Raw genomic sequence first — 20,962 nt, 5'->3', positions numbered from 1 at the left:
AGTATTGTTTACTCTGGCTGGCAGCTGCTATCCAGCATTTCAGGTTCATATTACCTGTTCTTTTTTTAGCTGGATTTGCCAGGGATTGAACCAGGGACTTTCTGCATGCCAAGCAGATACAGTGCCACTGAGAAGAGGAGGAGTTGGATTTATACTCCACGCTTCACTCGGAGTCTCAGAGTGGCTTACAATCCCCTTCCCTTCCCCTCCCCACAACAGACACCCTGTGAGGTAGGTGGGGCTCAGAGAGCTCTTTTGAGAACTGTTCTTGAGAGAACAGCTCTGAGAGAACTTGTGACTGACCCAAGGTCACCCAGCTGGCTGGATGTGGAGGAGTGGGGAATTGAACCCAGTTCTCCAGATTAGAGTCCGCTGCTCTTAATCACCACCCCAAACTAGCCATAGCCCCTCCCCTCTGTGTGGAATGGCTGTTCAGGCTGTCATGGCTTCTGTTGGCGTCTGCATGAGGAATCCCTGGCTGGATGTTCTCCTCGCTTTGCCTTGAAGAGGAGTCCTGTGTGTGTTTTGAGAGCTGACTCGAAAGCTTCTGCAATCCTGTATCTTCTGCTTCTGGGATAAAAGCAGTCTGATTCAAAACCCTGACGTTTGTAAAAAAAACAAAAAACAATTCCGTGAAGGGCTCTGTTCCAGGGTTGCAAGGCAGAGAACACAATTTAAAGCGACCAGTGTTAACAATAACATATATTCATGATGAAGAATAAACGTCACTGGTGCTCTTAAAGAACACTATTATTTCGTAGCAAGGGAATCTCGAATATATGCATCACACAAAACCAGCCTTTGAACCTTGCCGTTTTTGCCCCTCCCTTCCCGAAATCCCTCCCTCTCGGAAACCTGAAATGGCGTGTCCTTGAAGAAGACACTTTTTTTTTTTTTAAGCAATCGTGCTATTGCCATGTTTTCGTAACTTCTTTTTGCATTCCTACACGCAGGCCGCGAGGACTGGGTTTATATAATATCCACGCCCCCGCCCCGCAGATGTTGATCATTGGGAAGAGGGTATCGGAAAACTACGAACGCCCTTGCAAAAGTAAGTCGTGCGTCCAGTTTGAGGCCCGGAGGAAAGGAGGGAGAAAGTCTGTGCAGAATTCTGCCCGGCCGTCATGTCTACAACCCGTGACACGTTCCCTCCCTCCCAGGCCTTTTATGAATGAACTTTGGGAGCGCTTGTTTTTTTTATGAATGGGAGTTCCAGCAGTGAATGAATCTTAGAGCTCCCGACGCTGATTGGCTCCGAGGGCCCAAGTACGCCCTATCCCGACCGGGCGAGAGCGACGCTGAGCCTTGATTGGCTGGGCGTGTCCCAACGAGCCCAGGGAATTCCACCTCCCCTCTTTTCCATTCACAAAGTCAATGAAACAAAGAGAAACAGAAAAGACTCTGTGTGTTTTCCGTGAAAAGAGGAAACGGCTCCGCGTTGGAGGCGGGAGCAGCTCTTCCCCGGCGCTGTCCCACGAGAAGCGGCACATCCCTGTGGTTTTGGGATCAGCTGCCTCGGGGTGGGGGCCGGCTGGGAAGAACTGAAGCGACCCCCCCTCCCTCCTCTTTCAGTCTCAGGTGAGGGAGGAGAGAGAGAAGTTTGCATGGAAATGAGGCGGCATCTTTATGAGTCACCGCAGAAGTTTGAGCGAAGATACCGGGGGTGGTGGTGTGAAGGTGGAAGACCATTACCCAGAACTTTGGGGCCTAGTCGGGGGAGGGGGGGATTTCAGACCAGGAATCGGGATGCAGAAAAGATGCGGAGAGGGATGCGATTGGGGGCGGGCAGAGAACGGAAGCCAAAGCCAGTGTTTTATTGGGGAGGGACATCGAGGGAGGCGATGGAGCAATGCGGTCGGCGGAGGGGGGGGGAGGAATAAGCAAAGAAAATGGATGAGGCGGGAGAGGGAGAGAAGGAGGCAATGCAGGCAGAGGTCTGGTGAAAAGCGGGGGAAAGAGGGTCGCGATGCAGTCCTAAGCAGAGCTCCCCCCCACTCGAAGTTAGTAGAAGTCGAGAGACTTGGAAGGGTGGGATTCTGCCTCACATGGCAGGGCTGGGGCCCTTTCTTCGCGGGAGATGGAGGCTGCCTGGAGAGGGAGATTGGGGGGACGACCAGGTGGACTCTCTGGGGAGGAGACTGGACGGGCGGAGAAGCCCAACGTGAAGCCAGGGTGGAAGGAGAAGCTGTGCTGGGGAGTAGAGGCTCCTAGCAAAGGCCTCCCCTCCCTCCCCTCAGCTACGCATCCTTCTTTCCAGGTGGGGGGGTGAGGGGAGTGAAGGTGGGCATCCTTACCTTGCATCCAAGATCTCTGCTGCGTAAACAATTCTGTGCTTGCTCTGGTGTGCAGTAAACCCTTATGCTCTGTTCTAACTCACTGATTTACCTTTTTTTAAAAAACAACAACAACAATGGTTCCCCTTCCAGGGTCTGCTGTCTGCCCCTCCCCCCATGCTGGCACAGAACTTGCACCCATGGCCAATGGGAGGATGAAAGGCTACCTGGACCAGCAAGTGCCTTATACTTCTGCACAGGTGGGTGAACTAACCGTGCGCTCCTCAACAGAGTTGCGCCTTTCTAAGTCCATTGAAGGCGGTGGGCATCGAAGGGTGGGGCTATGTCGAGGATTGCACTGCGACCAGCTCAGGTCTTGAGCCTTCTGTTGTGCTTCCCCTCCCCCACCTTGCCAGTCAGTTTGGCAACTGGCAGAGCTGTTGCTCGGACCTCTGATGAACCTCACTTCTTGTGATTTCCCAGAAATTGCCAGGAAATGGAACCCTGGACGGCCGGCTGGTGATGGCCGCACGGAGGAAAGCCATGGACCCAGGCGTGCCCCAAGTCCCAGATTCAGAAGGTGTGTATGCTAGTGGGAATCGCCTCCTGCATCAGGACCCTGATGTGAGATTTAGCTTGATGACATTGCAGTACACAGTGATTGTTCCCATTTTACAGAATGGGGAACTGAGGAGCAGAGAGACGATGACTTCCTCAAGGCTTCCAAGTATGTCTTGGCTTCAGATTTCCTGAGGTCAGCGTCCTCTGGACTCGGTCAGTTCTCGTTTTTGAAGCGAGAGGCCTTCATTGGAAATTAAAACCGTCCCTCGTGACCATTTTGTAGGGCAAGTGGGAAATCTTAGGAGTGGCGGAGATGCTGCAGTACGCCTGATCTCAGCCTAAGAATGCCATAGTGTGAGGATGCCAGTCTCCCCTTGGGGTAGCGGTGATCGGATGCATAGGTCTCTAACCCTATAATAACTCCAATGACCTCTCAATCCCCCATTCTGAAGAAAGTCAGTGTGGGGCAGTGGTTTGAGTGGTTTGAGAAACCCCATTCTTCCAAAGGAGCTTGTTGGGTGACCTCAGGTCAGTTGCAGACTCTGCCTGCCTTGTGAGGATAAAGAGGAGGGGAGGAGAATGATGTAAGCCACTTTGGGTTCCCACTGGGGAGAAAGGTGAGGTATAAGGATTAAAATAATAGGAGTCCCTCGCTTGCACAAAGACCCACTGCTCTCCATTGTTCGAAAAATCCCAAAGCTCGACATCATTTGAATGCTGCACTGTGTTCTAGCAATTGCCTCCGTGTCCGAGAGTGGAGAGGCTCCAGATTTCTCCCTCCCTCCCTTCAGCCTCTTTGCATGCAGCTCTGATAGGAAGCGTCGCTTCTTCTGCATTCTGCAGTCTGTACAGGCGGGCTGCTCCAGCTGTGCCCCAATGGAGATGACTGCAAGGGCAAATATTCCATTTTAGTGTGGACCCTTTCGGAAGGCAGAGGAGTGCAGCATGGCATTGGGAGATTTGCGGCAGACCTGGTTGCTCCTTTGTATTCTGGAGGGTTTCAGCTGCATGGGTCCCGCTGCACATTCAGAGATGCATCCCGGGCAGTAAAACAGGCCCCCAAAGCACCTGTTTCTGCTGGGTGTGTGTGTGCACCAGTAACTCTGCTGGGCCCAGCCTCAAGTTGCGAGAACTGAGTGAGGAATTAACCTCTGCAGCTGGATTATACCTCAGCACGTCTGTGGTTCTCTTTTGCTGCCACCAGCAGGTCGATAGTCAGATCTGTCTATTGATTCAGCCAGTTTTACTGAAACGGGGTGGGGGGCTTTGACCACCAAAAAGGATATGCTGGAAATCATTGGGGTCTGCATGGGCAAAAGCCGTGTGGGAGGAGGGTTGTAGTATGAACGGGAACAGGCTGAGATGGAGCAGAATGAAAGTTGGCTGAATCCAGCTCAGTCTGTCACAGTTTTTTACCTGCCTTTCCTCCAAAGAGTTTAGGGTAGGTTGTGTGCGGTCTCCCCCCATTCTCTGTTTTATCCACAGAACAGCCCTGTTGGGTAGGCTAGGCGGAATGTGAATGACCGACCCAAGGTCACCCAAAGAACTTCACAGCGGAGTGGGGATTCGAACCTGAGTCTCCAGTTCCTAGTCCAGCCACTGTAGCACACTGGTTGTGCTTTTAAGAGTCTCAGACTCAGAGACAAAGTAGAAGGAAAAGAACAAAAGCAGAGGTGGCACAGGGCAGAGGCTTGGAATCGAAACAGTTCTGGGTTGACTTGGAACAGTTTCCTTCTGCTGAAGTGAGGCACCTTCTCCCAGCAAAGCTTCTGGTTTAGCAGGACAGAGTCACTGGATCAACCCCCCCCCCTGTGTTTGTGTGTGTGTGTGTGTGTGGGGAGCTTCTGGGCTTGAAAAATTGATATGGGGGGGATTCTGCAAGTTGAGTTGAGCATTGGCCATGGACCCTGTTTCTTTTGTCCTTGCAGTCTGTTGTATTCGTTGATAGAGATGTGAAGGCCTGGGAATCCCCACCTCCACATTTTATAAAAACATTCCCAATGGAAGCATTAGAAATTTGGGTCAGCACTAAGAAAACACTATGAAATGTTTCCTCTTTCACCACGAGGAAAGTGCTTTTTAAGGGATGGTTTTGATGATTCTAGTGTGAAAATGCTTATGTAAGACAGTCTATTGCAGGGGTGGCCGAACTTTGGCTCGGGAGCCAAATGTGCCTCTTTCATATGCGGCTCCCGGCATGGCAGCTGGGGAAGCGAGGGGGGGGCATGCCTCCCCAATCGGTCTTCCCTTCCCCAGCCAGTGTTCTCCTTCCTGGGTAGGCTTGAGGCCGGGGGGGGGGGGGGCGGAGAAAGAATCCCCCCCAAGCCTACAAATATCATTGGACAAATAAATATCATTATCAATATCTATTTTTACCTTTTTTGTTTTTATGTTTGGCAGTCTCATTTAATGTTAATGAAAAGCAAATTTGCATTTTTCAGTAAAAACATGTCATATGTCATGCGGCTCTCAAACTTTTGATGTTTATTCTATGTGGCTCTTATGTTAAGCAGGTTTGGCCACCCCTGGTCTATTGCATTACAGAATGACGATTCCTGTGTGCCTGTAGACATAACTTCAAACCTCAGTTTCTTGTTGACATGTGACTAATTTTGGTCACAGTTAATATGCCATAACCTGTATGGTAATGCTATTGAATAGTGCCATGTTCGCAGTGTTATCAAGTTGATCTGTTAATACGGTGGTTGTCCTGTTATGACTATATGAGGCTATTTCAATCCAGATAACACACTTTTTTTTTCCCTTTGCTACATTTCCCTAAGGGTACATCACTAAGGGTACATCGGCTGCAGCTGTCTGCAGCTTTTTGTTTTTTAGTACTAGGTGTATTTACAATGTGTCCTAGAAAAATGAAGACACTGGTACTTTTAAACAGGTTGTAAATATCCCAAATAGTGCAATTGTTTATGCAGCCTAAGTTAGCATGGAATGGAACTCCATCAGGTATTTGAAAAAGTGTGCATGCACACGAAAGCTCATACCTTGAATAAACCTTTGTTGGTTTTCAAGGTGCCACTGGACTCTCAATTTGTTCTAAGTTGTCAGTGAGGCATTTTGTGTTGTGGGAGCAGTAAAATTAGTTTAGGTTTAATAAGAAAGTCTTGTGTCTTTTTTTCTACCGCCGCCCCTCAAATTTCTATGTCCCCCCTCCCAAAAAATGTGGGTTTCTCCCATGTTTTCAACATTTCTCGAAATGGTACATCTCTGCTCTCTCTGCTGCTCCATCCAGGGTGGATATGTGTTCACCGGGCTCTGTCCTTTCCCCTTTCAGATCTTTTCCAGGACCTAAACCAGTTTCAAGAAGTCTGGCTAACGGAAGGTAAGCTTCTCTTTCGTCACCTCCATTACACACTTGAACCACCTCCAGTCTTTGGTTGATTTTCCCTCTGCTTTCATTCTTCGGGTTCCAGACTTGATCGTATGTAGTTTAGTCTCTGGCTTGGATAAACTCAGGAATATGAATCACGCCATTGTGTTGGTATTTGTTTATGAAAGGAACTTGGCTCGGGGCACTTTTTTCCCTTCCCAGTGAAAATGTTCTTTTAAAACAGTGGCTGTTGGCGGCAGCTGAGATGACATATCTAGCTAGTACATTTTAATACTGCTTGCATGCATGGCTTTCCTTTCCCTGTTTTAGCCTCACAATAGCCCTGTGAGGTAGGCTAGACTTTATTTTTATTTATTTCCCACATGGGGATCTAAAGCAGCTTATGATATCATTCCGTCTTCCTCTGTTTTATCCTCACAACAGCCCTATAAGGCGGCTTAGGCTGAGAATGTGTGACTGGCCCCAGGTCACCCAGCAGGGATCTGTGGCAGAGCGGGATTCAAACCTGGTTCTCCCAGATCTTACTGCAGTACTCTCAACACTACACTGGGCTGGGCTAAGGTGTGACTGACCCAGTGTGGAGATTTGTCCTAGATCTTGGAGACCCAAAGTCCATAACTAACCAGTACACCACCATTGGCGCTCCGTGAGATAACACAGGATGTATGTTTGTCTGACTTGAGTGCGGGTTCAGCCCCCTCTGAGAGATCTGCTGATCACCCCCTTAACTTCTAAGCTTTTGAAACAGGCAGGTTAAGAACATCTGAGTTTCGTCTTCCAGTGGCCTGCTTGATTTGGGTGGTTCTCCAACTGTTTCTCCACTTCCTGCCTGCAGCCTGGAAAGTAAACTTGTTGATTTCTCAAGAGCCCAATTAATGTAAATGGTAGTTAATTGCCGTTTTGAAGTAGATCTTGTATTTTGTTCTGGTAGACAAGGGATCTAGGGACTTGACATTTGGAAAAGGTTAAAAAGGATTTTGGTCTTGTTTACTTTAGCCCTGAGGTTGCAATGCATCTTATCTTGTAAAGCAGAAGAATGCTTGGAAATCATAGCTAGTATTTCATAAAGATGACATGCCATCAATTTTGGTAGCAAACACACGCGCACATCAAAGGGGGAATTCCACCAGGATGACTCGGCAGTATGTTTATGCTGGTGTAAGCGTTTTATTTTTATTGGGAATTTGTTAGGTCATTGACTGTTGAAAATGAAACACAGTTTTCTATTCCGCTTGGACTAAGTGACTACTGGTGTCTCTCCCTTGCAACAAAAGGAATTTGCTACCTTTCGTGTAAGTTTTAACACTTTGAGACAGGGCTTCAAACAGAGTTTTCACCTCAAAAAGCAAGACATTAGACCTCAGAAAGAATCCTAGAAGCTTCGTCATAATTATCAAGTTTGGTGTAGTGGTTAAGTATGCGGACTCTAATCTGTGAGAACTGGGTTTGATTCCCTACTCCTCCACTTGCACCTGGCTGGATGACCTTGGGCAAGCCGTAGCTCTGATAAGAGCTGTTCTTGAAAAAAGAGCAGTTTCTGTCAAGAGCTCTCTCAGCCCCACCTACCTCACAGGGTGTCTGTTGTGGGGAGGGGAAGGGAAAAGGAGTTTGTAAGCCGCTCTGAGACACCTTTGGGTAGTGAAAGGCGGGGTATAAATCCAATCTCTCCTTCTTCTTCAATGGCCTCTGACTACTTGGCTCACAATTTTCGAAAGGTTCCTAATAATTTGACGGTCCAAACTGCAGAAACTGTATTTATTATGCAAACTAAACATGGTTTCACATATTTGTTGAAGTCTGCATGGGGTTACAGTATTTCCTTTTTCGTTCTTTTCACCACCCTTGAGACATGCCACTCTTATCCGTAGTTTGGATGCCGGGGAAGTAGAATTACGGAGCTGCAACAACCGTTTTCATATTCTTGGATATATTATTACAGCTGTGAGATCTAGTGGCTTGGTTTCATTTACTTTTTTTTTAATTAAAGGTCACTTTGTCAGGAATTTAATTGCCAGACTGGTGTTCTGAGTTTTCTCGGCAAGAGCATGACATCTGTGAGATTAAGTGGAATGTCTTTGCTTTACTTTATGTGAAAAAAGGAGACCTAGCACACTACAGGGAGAGAACAGTGAAACTGAAGGACTTCCGTAGGATCTTTTGGTGGTCATAAGCTCATGAAGAGAAGAGGATCAAAGACTGTTGAGGAATTCATGTCAAGCAGTCAATTTCCCCACCCTTGAGAATGCATATTAGTACATGGGGGGTACAGAATTTAGTAGTAAATGAAGATTGGAGAGTTTAATATATGCTAGTGAAGTTGTTCAGTCTAGAACAAAAGCAAGAGATTGAATTCCGGCAGGCAGAAAGGTTTTGTGGGAGGATCTGCTCCAGAACTGGATATTGCTTTACAGGCAAACCAGCATCTAGTGCATTGATTTAAAAGTGTCATTTAAGGTGCATCGTGGGTGGATGCTGGGGTTACATGGGTTGAGCTGGAAAATATCCACTGGACAATTGAGAAGAATTGCATAGAAAACACAGTTTCTTAAACTGGAATTCTAAAAGAGCAGGAGTCCAGTAGCACCTTAAAGACTAACACGATTTGTGGCAGAGTATGAGCTTTTGTAAGTCATTGTGCACTTCTTTGTACCCTGCCACAGATTTTGTTTGTCTTGGAGGTGCTCCTGGACCCTTGCTCTTTTCTACTGCTATGGGCAGACTAACCCGGCTACCCATCTTGATCTGGAATTCTAAAGTTAAGCCTCTGTTGTGCTTGATCGGAGTTGCATGAAGATTACGGCCATGCATGAGTTGTGTGCAAAAGTGCTGGTATCAGTTGGTTTCATTGTTGACGGTATACTCCGGTGTTTTAAGGGGGGGGAGAATAGTCAATTCTCTCCCTCTCCCTGCTTTTTCCTGATAATTCATCAATGTCTAAATCTTCTCCCTCCCTATCTAATATCCCAGCTGCTTCACCTTTCCTGTATAGGGAAGGTACACAGCTTTTTACATCTGGAGACAGACTCCGCATGACGGTGCAAATATGTAGTAAAGCCTAGAGAGCCCTTTTTTCCCTTGCATGGGAGGGTTGTGATTTGCATTGGAGACAGTATGGTGTTTGATCCTTCTGTATAATGCCCCCCCCCCCATTACTGGCTTTTATCCCCCATAGTTCCGGAGTTTCTTTTGCCCTGCTGGGTTTCTGATCTATGTTTGCTAAGTAAACGTGGATCAGGAGCCCTGCCAGGATAAAAGTAGTTCAGGGTGGGGTAAGAGAGTTTCAGAAGGAAAGCTGCTGCTCTCTTGCTCTTTGTCCGGTGCCCAGCTGTCCCCTTATGAGGACACTGTATTTTATTTATTTATTTATTGGGGTATTTTTTACCCTACCCTACCCTGCAAGCAGGTTCAGGGCTGCGTACAACATCATAAAACCATACAACAATTCCCTAAAAACATTTGCATCATTAAAATACAAGTCTGACTAGAGTAAAAATTTAAGTTTAGATAACTCATTTGGATAGCAGCTCGGCCCTTCATTTCAGTCCCAATGTATGTGGTGCTCATGCTAGGACAGGGCGCTGGGCCACTTGGTTGATTGATCAGTCGCTCCTTGCGTTAGTTGGTCTGAAAAGTGACATGTTTGTGGCCAAATGGGTTCTTGGAGCTTTGTTGCATGTGGGTGAAGTATAGGTTGTCATGTACCCCTGAATAAAAAGGGGCCCAAGACTGCAGGTTCAATTTTTAAATGTAATCATCCCCTTGATAGGCTTTTATTTATTTATTTTGATATTTATACCCTGCATTTTCTCCCCGATGGGAAATTAAAGTCACTTGCAATATTCTGGGACTCATAATAACCCTGTGTGGTAGGCTGGGTTGAGGGACAGGGAGAAACCCAAGGTTATCCAGAGAGCTTCAGTGATGGAGTGGGGGTTTGAAGCTGGTTCCTGAAGATCCCAGTTGGATGCTTGAACCATTGCACCATGCTGAATCACGGGCTGCGGTCACACACACTAAACAATCCACTTTCAGTGCACATTCCAATTGGATTTGTACAGTGTGAACTGGCAAAATCCAGTTGGAAAGTGCATTGACAGTGGATTGGAAGTGGATTATTTAGTGTGTGTGTGACCGCAGCCTTTAGTGTCTTTTGCAGGTATATTTCAGAGGGTAAAGTGAGTCTAGGCAAGTATTGGGTGAATGGAGCTTCCAGCAATTGACTCCAGATTTGAAGTTCGATCCAACTGGCTTTTTTGCTGGTGAAAAAAAGGAAGGCAGAATCCCCTTGGAAACCCCCCCCCCCCAAGGCTGTGCTGGAGATCATGGACAAAAGGCATAAGGGAAACTGGCTGCACTGAGGAGGGGAATTATTTGGATTTGAGTGAGAAGGGTTGTTGGATCGAACCCTTGGGCTGTCAGCATCATCTGATGCCCTGTTTCTGCTAGTGATGAATAATGCTTTGAGATGTTCATGAAATAGTTTATTTTTAATGCCGAGGGGGAATTGATTTTTAATTCAAGCCACTTAAATCACTGGCAGAGAAGAAGGACCCGTTTTTAAAATCAAGTTTCCAACATCCTAATTCATGTTATTTCCTGAACATGTGTGCATGCTAATTGGTTGCTGTAACAATTAAGCCATATATTATCAACTAAATGGAGCTGTTATACTGCCCAGGAATATAGTTCATAACCATTAGTAATTCTGCAGGAGGACCTTTGAGGTTATAGAATTTAAATCTGCTTCAGATAGCAGTTGTGAAATCCAGGATTTCTGTGTATTCACATTAAGTGTACTTTTCCCCTTTTTATTCTTAAAATTATTCTCAATATATACAGACTTGTTACAGAGAACAAGTAACAGATATGCAGTATTAATGTCTTATGCATTACAAATTCATAACAAAATTATTATATATATCAATCTTCTCTTAAGCCATACGTTCACATAGGCTTTATCCAGATGCTTCTAAATAAGGCTTTTGTGAGTCATAGGAAATGCACTAGTTTTTGCATGTTGGGAAAGGAGGCCTCCGGGCTCTGTGTAAGCACATTCAAGAAGATTTCGTGCTTGTAGACTTAGGTTTGAAGAAAGGGCTGGTAGCTGGTGGGTAGAATGTTGTTTCTCTGGGCACAATTTGCTTTTATGTGGCATTTTCCCTGTTCAAAGCATTTTCGCATGCATAGGGTTAGATCCAGTGGAAAATTTCCACTAATAGAAAGGAGTGTGTGATTTTTCTGTCAATTTGCCTGCCCCCCCCCAGCCTAGGGCAGACCTTTAACTCCCCTTTCATGCAGTTTGGCGTGTGTGGGGTGTCTCTGTCCCCCAGGAGCAGCGTTTGGGGCTCTAGCAGGAGGGAGGAGGCAGAGAAATCCCACTTCACTGCCAGAAATGCCATCTGTTAGCAGAGATTGTGTGCAGGATCCAACCTATTATTCTGTTTCTTGTAAAGATACTACTACTACTACTACTATTATTATTGTTATTATTATTATTATCCTGTTACAGATTGCCCAAGGCGTACATTAGTGAGTCTGCCTTGAGTCTTGGTGAGAAAGGTGGAATATAAATAACATAAAAATTCATGGCAGAGAGTAGAATTTGAACCAGGGACCCTGTGCATCACCAAGGACCTTTGTCCCTGGGCTATGCCAGCTTCAAGAATCGGGTGGGCAGTCTAAATGTCATCCCCCCCCTCCACAACATCTGCATTTCAAAATGTTAGCGTGCTAGCAAGCAAAAGTGGAGGAGGATTGGTTCTGGGTGAGGCAGACCAGGATCTGGGTTTTTGCTAGAGCTTTTGGTTCTTGTCTTGGGCCCTCGGGTGCCAAACAGAGTGACCTGGCATGCTGCGAGTTGAGCATGGCTGCTGGGGGAAGCCCAGCTCTATCCTCGACGCTTCATGTCACTCATTATTTTTATTTTTTTTAAAAAAATGCAATAGAAATCTTAATTTGACCTAATTTTTTTAAACATCATTTTTAGAAAATAAATTATTGATGTCTGCTCAGAATGAAAGGAGCCTTGGATGTGATTATGTTGATGCTGTTTGGCTGGCAGTCTAAATATTCCTGATTTTCACAATAATAAATAAAAGGGATTTTAAATTAGTATGCCTAGTATAGTAAAAATTCACTTTTTTGGACCCATTGCATTTTTTTTATAAAGGAAGCTTCCATTTGTAATATTTGACAGAAACTCAGTTTTAAGAGACCCACCATGTAGACTTTAATCAGTAGGGTTGCCATGCATCCAGATGTTATTTGGAATGACATTTTTGGTCATTTCATATGATTTAATATTTTCATTAGGAAATCCAGCTGAAATAACATGCATAATATGATTTTTAAATTTAAATTTAATTTTTTTAAACAAAAGATCGATTTTATCTACCATAAAAAACAGGCTTGGGATGAGGCTGCTGTAAAGCACGGAGATTTGCTGCTTAAGAACATAAGAAGAGCCCTGCTAGGTCAGACCAACAATCCATCTAGTCCAACATCCTGTCTCACACAGTGGCCAAGCACGTCCTCTGAATGGCCAACAACAGGGCATAGAGGCTGAGCCCTCCCCCCAAATGTTGCCTCCTGGCTCTGGGATAGAGGATTAGTGCCTCTGAATGTGGAGGTTCCCCTCAGTCACCAAGGCTAATAGCCATTAATAGACTTATCTTCCATGAATCTGTCTTATCCCCTTTTCTTCTCTCTTTGGCAAGCCTTTATTGACATATATATATATATATATATATATATATATATATATATACACACACACACACACACACACACACACACACACACACACACACACACTAGGAGATCAAATTAAATACAGATTGGGAAATACAAATCCATACAGGGTAAAATTGGAGCTACAACAGAATAAAAGCATAAAAACTCCCTTTTAAAGCTGTTTATTCCTGTGGCCATCACTACATCCTCTGGTAGTGAATTCCACATTTTGATCACACTGTAAAGAAGTATTTCCTTTTGTCTGTCCTGAACCTACTGCCCATTAGCTTCATTGGATGTCCTTGAGTTCTAGTATTTTGGGAGGGAGAAAAATTTCTCTGACAACTCTCTCCACCCTGTGCATAACTGTATAAACCTCTATCATGTTCCCACTTCGTCGTCTCTTTTCTAAACTGAAAAGTCCAAGACTCTTCAGCCTTTCCTCATAGGGAAGGTGCTCCAGCTCCCTAAACTATCTTGGTTGCCCTTTGAAGCAGAGGACAACCAAGCATTTTGATGTGATAGAAATGGATCCAACTTGCTAACGGAACGAAAACTCTGCTTCCTAAATTTTCTAATTTCCTTCAGACGTTGATCCTTGTCCAGAGACCTGAAGAAAAAGGATTAACAGTGCCTAGTCTGCAAGATTGGGGTATGCAAAGATTTGTTGTGGGAATCATAGCATACAGCTAGGCACAGCCTGTTGCATCCTTGTAAGTGGCTATGGTGTGAAGCATTGGTGCAGTACCTTCATGCTAGGTTTTCACACACCTGGTGGGGCAGATCTGCTCACGTGTCTGATGAAGTGAGCTGTCAGTCTCCAAGGCTCCAATTGAAATAAAGGTTGCTTAATTTTCAAGGTGCTACTGGACTTTTCTTTTAGACTTGCTCAAGAAAACGGCGGTGGGAGGGGAAGCTATCGTCTTCTGGCACGCCTGATAAAGTGAACTCTGGTTCACAAAAGCTTCTGCCAGAACAAATCTGCTCATCTTTAAAGCTCCTTTTGGGATTTTTTTTATTTTTTTCTGCAGTGAACTAACATGGCTAGTTACCCCAAACAGAAGGAAATTTTAAAAAGCTTAAAACAAAACTACAATGATGGGAGGTCTACAGATAAGCATCTGTAATTTGTTTTACGGGTTTTATGTAAGCCGCCCTCAGCCTGCTTTGGCGGGGAGGGCGGGATAAAAGTCGAAATAATAAAATAAATAAATAAATATAAAAGGTTTCCAAACATCTGAAAATACGTCCATACACAATTGTTGTTTATATTCCATACATTCAAATATTGATAGTTGTAAAGTCCTCAATCCATTGAATTATCAGAGGTGGGCATTTATCTTTCCCGTCTTTTAGAAACACGGAGAGCATGGAGGATCCATTTCCATTGACGATCAGTTAGCCTCTAGGAGACAGGCAAACAGTTTAAAGGTACATAAGCATCCTCAAAGATCAGTGGGTATTGTAATACAAAATTGATATGAGCGACTGATTTCCTCCAGTTTGGTGAAGTGGTTAGGAGTGCGGACTGTAATCTGGAAGAACTGGGTTTGATTCCCCACTCCTCCACGTGCAACTGCTGGTGTGACCTTGGGTCAGTAACAAGTTGTCTCAGAGCTGTTATTTCATGAGCAGTTCTTGAAGGGGCTCTCTCAGCTCCACCTACCTCACAGGGTGTCTGTTGTGGGGAGGGGAAGGCAAAAGAGACTGTAAGCCGCTATGAGACTCCTTCGGGTGGTGAAGGGTGGGGTATAAATCCAATCTCTTCTTCTTCTCACCAAAAGACCGAAAAACCAGACAGGCCCAAAGCGTATGATTAAGAGGCGTGTCTTGTAAGTTACAGCACCAACAGTTAGGCGCTTTACTTAGCCTTTTACTAAAAAGTCCCTGTGGTGTCCAGCATATCTTGAAGCTAACTTTTTGCTGAATGAGTCAACAGCTTAAGGTCCATAGAAACAACAACAGGTACGAAATTTAGGGCCATATTCCACCAGCATGGTGTAGTGGTTAAGGGCAGCAGACTCTAATCTGAAGAACTAGGTTTGATTCCCTACTCCTCCACATGTAACCAGCTGGGTGACCTTGAGTTAGTCACAGTTCTCTCAGAGCCGTTCTCTCAGCAGTGCTCTCAGGGCTCTGTCAGCCCCACCTACCTCACAGGGTATCTGTTGTGGGGAGAGGAAGAGAAGGAGATTGTAAGCAACTTTGAGACTCTTTAGGGTCGAGAAAAATGGGGTATAAAACCTACTCTTCTTCTTCTTTGGCAAAATACGGCCATCTAGCTCCACATTCCATTCATTTCCCAGGCTTTGCATATCATATCATCCCCCCCCCCATGTGTTTTGCTCTCTCTAGTAGTCCCAGAGGGAGCAAAACACACGTGGAGAAGGGCGGGGGACCCAAAGCAATAGGGACAAGAGTGACACAAATGGCAATGCAGAAGTGGCCATTCTCAAGAAGAAGCACCCAGTCAGCAATCAGATTTTAGTAATGTTTCCATGAGAGGTACATACTCTTGCTCCCTCCTTACTGTCATAGTTTTTTCAGAGTAGGGTTGCCAAGTGTACTTACCCTTTGCAGCGGGGGTGCCTTGCCGGGCTCCGGGAGCTCTCGTAGGACGCTCGCGTCACAGGAAGTGACGTGCTACGTCGCTCACATTGGGGGCGTGGCCCCCCCGACGATCTGGGCCACGCCCCCAACGTGAGCGACATGGCCGCGTCACCTCTGGTGACGCAGCTTTGGGGGTGGAGTTCCCCCGGGGCCCGATTCCGCCACGGCAGAAATCGGGCCTCCAAAGCGGTGGATTCCCCGCCCCCTGGTCCCATTTGGCAACCCTAGGTGTGACAGGGTTCTTCGGGGGCAGGTCCTCCCCTCGGCCAGCTGGCCACTGGTGGATTAGGGCCCTCTGGAAGTGGGGGGAACCCAACCCCCATTGGGGGGGATGGCATTGGCAACCCTATGCTTGGGGGTTTGAATACCCTTCCTTGCTCTTTAGCAGAAGCCATATGGGTCTGCAGACTAGGGTTTTCAACTCTGGGTTAGGAAATACCCGGCGATTTGAAGGTGGAGCCTGGGAGGGTGGGGGTTTAAGGAAGGGGGACAACTCAGTAGGGTCCAATGCCACACAGTCCACTTTCCAAAGCGGCTACTTTCTCCAGGAGAACTGGAACAAATGTTTTATATAAATAATAAATAAGGGATCTAGATAGTCCGGAGATCAGTGGTCATTCTGGGAAATCTCCAGCCTCTACCTGGAGGTTGGCAACTCTAATGTGGACTTTGTAATGTTTGTATGTTTTGCTTGAGTGTCTGATCGGTGCCCTTTCTGGAAACCACCTGGCTGTTTTTCTTCTTTTTGGGACCCAGATGGAACTGAGTACCATTGATTCCTTGGGCACCGCCGCATTAATGTTAACTTGCATGCTTGGAGTTGCTGGAGAGGAGTGTGGATTCATTGTCTGCCTTTCTAGGAATCCTTGCTTTGTATTTTGGAGGCTTTTTTTGGGGGGGGTGGATTGCTTCTCCCTATGAGTTTCTTGGGCTGCTGTGGCACAGCCTTGCAGCAGCTGTGCAATAAACTCCTAGTTGACCTACCTGTTTTCTAACTATCCAGCTTGGATGGAGGTTCTAAGCTTCTTGGTTGCTTGCCAGTCAGTCCCAAGTATGTGAGATGACTGCAAAAGGAGGGAATTCATTGTCTCTGGGAGGAACCTCTGAGCTCCCTGTGTCTTGCTTCATTCAAATGCTTGATTCAAGTGGGATTAAAACATGGCATGCGGAAAGATCCTCGATCTTGGTTTAAGGATTCCCCAAGATGGTGAGTTCTTCAACAAAATCACCTGTAACTTTTTTTCTAGTGTGTGTTTTCTTAGGAGTAAGGCTTGTTGACTCGTGTGGTATTTATCCCCGAGTCAACTTGCATAGGATTGCACTGTGGTATCTTAAAAACAGGACTGATTGGGTTTGTCGTTGTTCTAAAACTCTGTTTTTTACGAAACAAGACCAGTGAATGGTAATCGATTGTGGTAGACTTTTCTTCCACAGGACTGCTTTTGAAAGGAAATCCATAAAGAAATACGACTGGGAAATGCCAGAACTGAAAGCCCCTAACACTGTAGGTTTCTTTCCGCAGTGATCATGTAATTGGATACTGGGATCCTCTCAGCTTCTGTTCTTGGACCTTCCTTGAGAAATCGAGGTGGGTTTTCAAAGACTTCATTGTGTAGTCCTTCCTAGATTCCCATCTCAAACTGCCTCTCACAGAGTGAACGTTTACATAAGATTAGGCCCTTGGATCCATGATGATTGTTTCAGCCTTTACATTTTTCAGTCTCTTATTGTGACCATGAAAGGTTTGTCAGGATTTCTGATGAATTCAGAGCTGGTACTGTCTTATGTATGAAGTGATGCACATTTGTTTAGTTTTCAGCAAGAGTTGCTGCATGAGGTATTTGTCCCACATTTTGTAAATGGAGTGACAAGAACCACATGGATCAGAATTTTAAACTGCTCCCTCCCAGGTCGTATGGTAGGATCTGAACATCAGGGGCTTTTGTGCAATTGTAATCATTCCCCTGAAGATTTTCCTGTCAATCCAGGAAGTAAATGGTGGCAATGGCACCTGGATCCTGTCGTTGTCACTCTTAATAAGCAAACAGAAGGAAGGGGGGGAGGGAATGACAGGTGTTTGCGGCATTTGTTAGGAAAAAAACCTTTGAGCTGCAGATCGCATAAGTCATGGTAAAGATGGCCGCTGCTCTCCAAGTCTGGATTAGTGTCTTTTTTACTTTGGGAGTGTTGCAATGAATTTTAAGTACATGTTGGGAGCGCAGTAGACTTTTGGAAGATGCACTGTTGTAGCTGGATTTGCTGAATAAAATCTTCTGGCACGTCTAAGAGTATTCAGTTGTGTTCTGTACTTAGGGTGGGGTCCAGGCAGCTGTTTCATTCTGTCCTGTCTGATTCTCTGGGATACAGCCTTTAAGCCACATTGCTTTTATCCATGCAAGCAGGGGTGCCAGCTCCCGGTTGGGAAATTCCTGGAGATTTGGGGGCAGAGCCCTGGGAAGGCATGTTTGGGGAAGGGAGAGAGTCATTTTTCTCCACAGGAACTGATCTTACTAGTCTGGAGATGAGTTGTAATTCTGGGAGATCTCCAGGCATGACCTGGAAGATGGCAACATCTCCAGCATGATGTCATCAAACTGGGGGCGTCATATGCAATGACGTCGCCCTTCCCCCCCCACCTGGGAAGCTCCTTCCCGCCCCTCCTCCTGGGAAGCTCCTTCCCCCGCAGGCAGAAGAAAAGGACCTGGCAACCCTATACATCCATAACCCACTTTAAATCCCTTTAAAGAGCTGAAAGGGAGGAGATGCAAAGCTTAGCTCCACCCCTTCTCTGTAGCACTTATTGGGCAGTATCCAGATAAAGAGTTCACCTGCAGCAACCCCGTAGCTTCCCCTTTACTTTGGAGAAAATAATATTTATGCTTTCCTTGGCATAAAGAAGGTAAAAACGGAAGCCAGATGAGTCATGTGCAGATTGGCCTATGATGTTGTTTGCACATGTCCTTCATTGCAGGACCTTCTTGCTACCCACAGTGGGACGAAATCCCAGTGTCGGAGCAGCTTAGGTTACATTTTTGGGTCAGTCTTTGTGAAAGTGTTGTGTACGCTGATTGGATTTTCCTGCGGCTCCGTTTATGAAAAGAGAGAAAATATCTCCTTTAATCCCATTTATCGGTATCAAAAGTGTGTCAATTTTTGGTGAGAAACGTTAGTAATCAATAAAAGTCAATAAAGAGTTTCTGGGAAGTATCAGAAGTTTTCACTTGGGAAATGTTGGGGTTGAAATGCCTGCACTCATTGGTTTGGCAGTTCACTAAATAATCATTCAGAGCCAGGAGACAAAGGCATCGGATAGCCAAAATAAACTGCTTTCCTAAGCTTGTACATGGTGACGTGTGCTCCTCCTGGTCTTTCCAGCCATTGAAAGCACACACAGCTTGATCCAAGACTTTGAGAGGCTGGGCTGGCCCCTGAAAAGCACTTGTGTGGTGTTCTCATTTGGGTCAGAGCCAAGGCCCTGGAGAAGGGAAGCTCTGTGCCAACTGCTGGGTACTCTTCCTTCTCCCTCAACAGCCACCAACGGGGGGACTGGTGTGGAACAAGATGTTGACCAGTTCAGTGTTCATATTGTTATGATAGGGATTGGTTGGTGGAGTGCCTGTTGCTAGGCAGATGAAATGAAATGATGTAATGCAGACGGTCTGGGCATGAGCAGGGGGAATATTCTGGAAGGAAGGAAGGTATATAAGTGGCTGTAAGCGCGCCAGAACTTTGAATTTCAGCTTTGTGTGCTGGCATTCCCTTCATTCAAATAAAGTTTGCTCCTGTTATGTTTGAAGCCTTGCTTGGTGAGGTTTATGGGGCCTAACACACCAGAGTATACAGGTCCGGATTTGGGCAACACGAGGGCGGACAAAATTTTGAGGGCTCGGATCACCCTGGAATTCCAAAGGTTAGAACATTAGAACATAATAGAAGTCATGTTGGATCAGGCCAATGGCTCATCAACACTCAGGGTCACACGGTGGCCAAAACCCAGGTTGCCATCAGGAGATCCACCAGTGGGGCCAGAACTCTGGAAGCCCTCCCACTGTGGCCCCCCAAGCACCAAGAATATAGAGCATCACTGCCTCAGACAGAATATTCTGTCTATATCTTGTGGCTAATAGCTACTCATGGACCTCTGCTCCATATGTTTATCTAATCCCCTCTTGAAGCTGTCTATGTTTGTAGCCACCACCACTTCCTGTGGCAGTGTATTCATGAGGCAGGGAGTTGGGGCATTTTGCTGCTGTGTGGCTACAAATTCAATTGTCCACTTTAATGAGGGAGTGGCAGGTATGACGTTAGGCCAAGAGGGGAGGAGAAGGGCTGCGGCTTAGTGGTAGAGCATCTGCTTGGCACACAGAAAGTCCCGGGTTCCATCCATGGCATCTCCAGTTAAAAGATCACATAATAGGTAATGTGAAAGGCCTCCCCCTGAGGACCTGGAGAGCTGCTGCCAGTCTGAGCAGACAATAACAGCTTCATGTGAGCTCTTTCTTGGCCCAACGTATCTTACAGGGTGGTTGTGAGGCTAAAATGGGGAGGAGGGATATTAATGTGAACAATAGAAAAGGAGGTGGGTATACATAGAGACTTTCTTGATCAACGTATTCATGATAATGGTGAGGCATCAGATTTGTTTTCGTAAGACGTTTGGGTTGGATCTGGGATGTGTGAGCGGGAGCCCCAATAGGGCCGGCAGCCTCTAGACTGGGCATGGAAGTATCATAGAATCATAGAATGTTAAGAGTTGGAAGGGACCTTGCAGGTCATCTAGTCCAAACCCCCCACACTCTGCAGGAGCATAGCTGAAAGATATCCCTACAACATACCCGAAAGATGATCATCCAGCCTCCACTTGAAAACGTCCAGCGAAGGAGCATCCACCACCTCCTGAGGCAGTCTGTTCCACTGCTCAACCACTCTTACAGTTAGGACGTTTCTCCTGATATTTAGCCGGTATCGACTCCCTTGTAATTTCCACCCATTAGATCTAGTCTTGCAGTCCGGAGCAAGAGAGAATAGATCTGCTCCATCTTCTACATGACAGCCCTTCAAGTTTTTGAAGACTGCAATCATGTCCCCTCTAAGCCTTCTCTTTCCCAGGCGAAACATTCCCAACACTTTCAGCTTTTCCTCGTAAGACAGATTCCAACCCTCTCACCATTCTGGTTGCCCTCCTCTGGACACACTCGAGGACAACTAGAATGGTGAGAGGGTTGGAATCCAAGTCTTACGAGGAAAAGCTGAAAGAGTTGGGTATGTTTAGCCTGGGAAAGAGAAGGCTTATAGGGGACATGATTGCAGTCTTCAAATATTTGAAAGGCTGTCATGTAGAAGATGGAGTAGATCTATTCTCTCTTGCTGGAAATACAGTTGATCCTCAGGTGACAGAAATTAGTTCACCTGGAGAAAACAGCTGCTTTGGAATGTG

The 20,962-nt window shown here is 46.0% G+C and overlaps 1 protein-coding gene across 1 annotated transcript in view; it reads left to right on the top strand.

Annotated features, from left to right (window-relative positions):
* Window positions 1-1,385: 1,385 nt before the first annotated feature.
* The window catches only part of LOC107120459 (ETS translocation variant 4-like), a 26,579-nt gene continuing 7,002 nt past the window's right edge, over window positions 1,386-20,962 (top strand). The window contains exons 1-4 of the mRNA XM_015423164.1: window positions 1,386-1,578; window positions 2,427-2,533; window positions 2,757-2,853; window positions 6,127-6,174. Coding sequence (XP_015278650.1) covers window positions 2,474-2,533; window positions 2,757-2,853; window positions 6,127-6,174 — 205 coding nt within the window. The 5' untranslated portion in view covers window positions 1,386-1,578; window positions 2,427-2,473. The remainder of the gene's footprint in view (window positions 1,579-2,426; window positions 2,534-2,756; window positions 2,854-6,126; window positions 6,175-20,962) is intronic.

Source organism: Gekko japonicus, unplaced genomic scaffold, assembly GCF_001447785.1.
Source record: "Gekko japonicus isolate JY-2015 unplaced genomic scaffold, Gekko_japonicus_V1.1 scaffold661, whole genome shotgun sequence".
In the NCBI taxonomy this organism is placed as follows: Eukaryota; Metazoa; Chordata; class Lepidosauria; order Squamata; family Gekkonidae; genus Gekko; species Gekko japonicus.
This window is presented reverse-complemented; position numbering and strand designations above follow the sequence as displayed.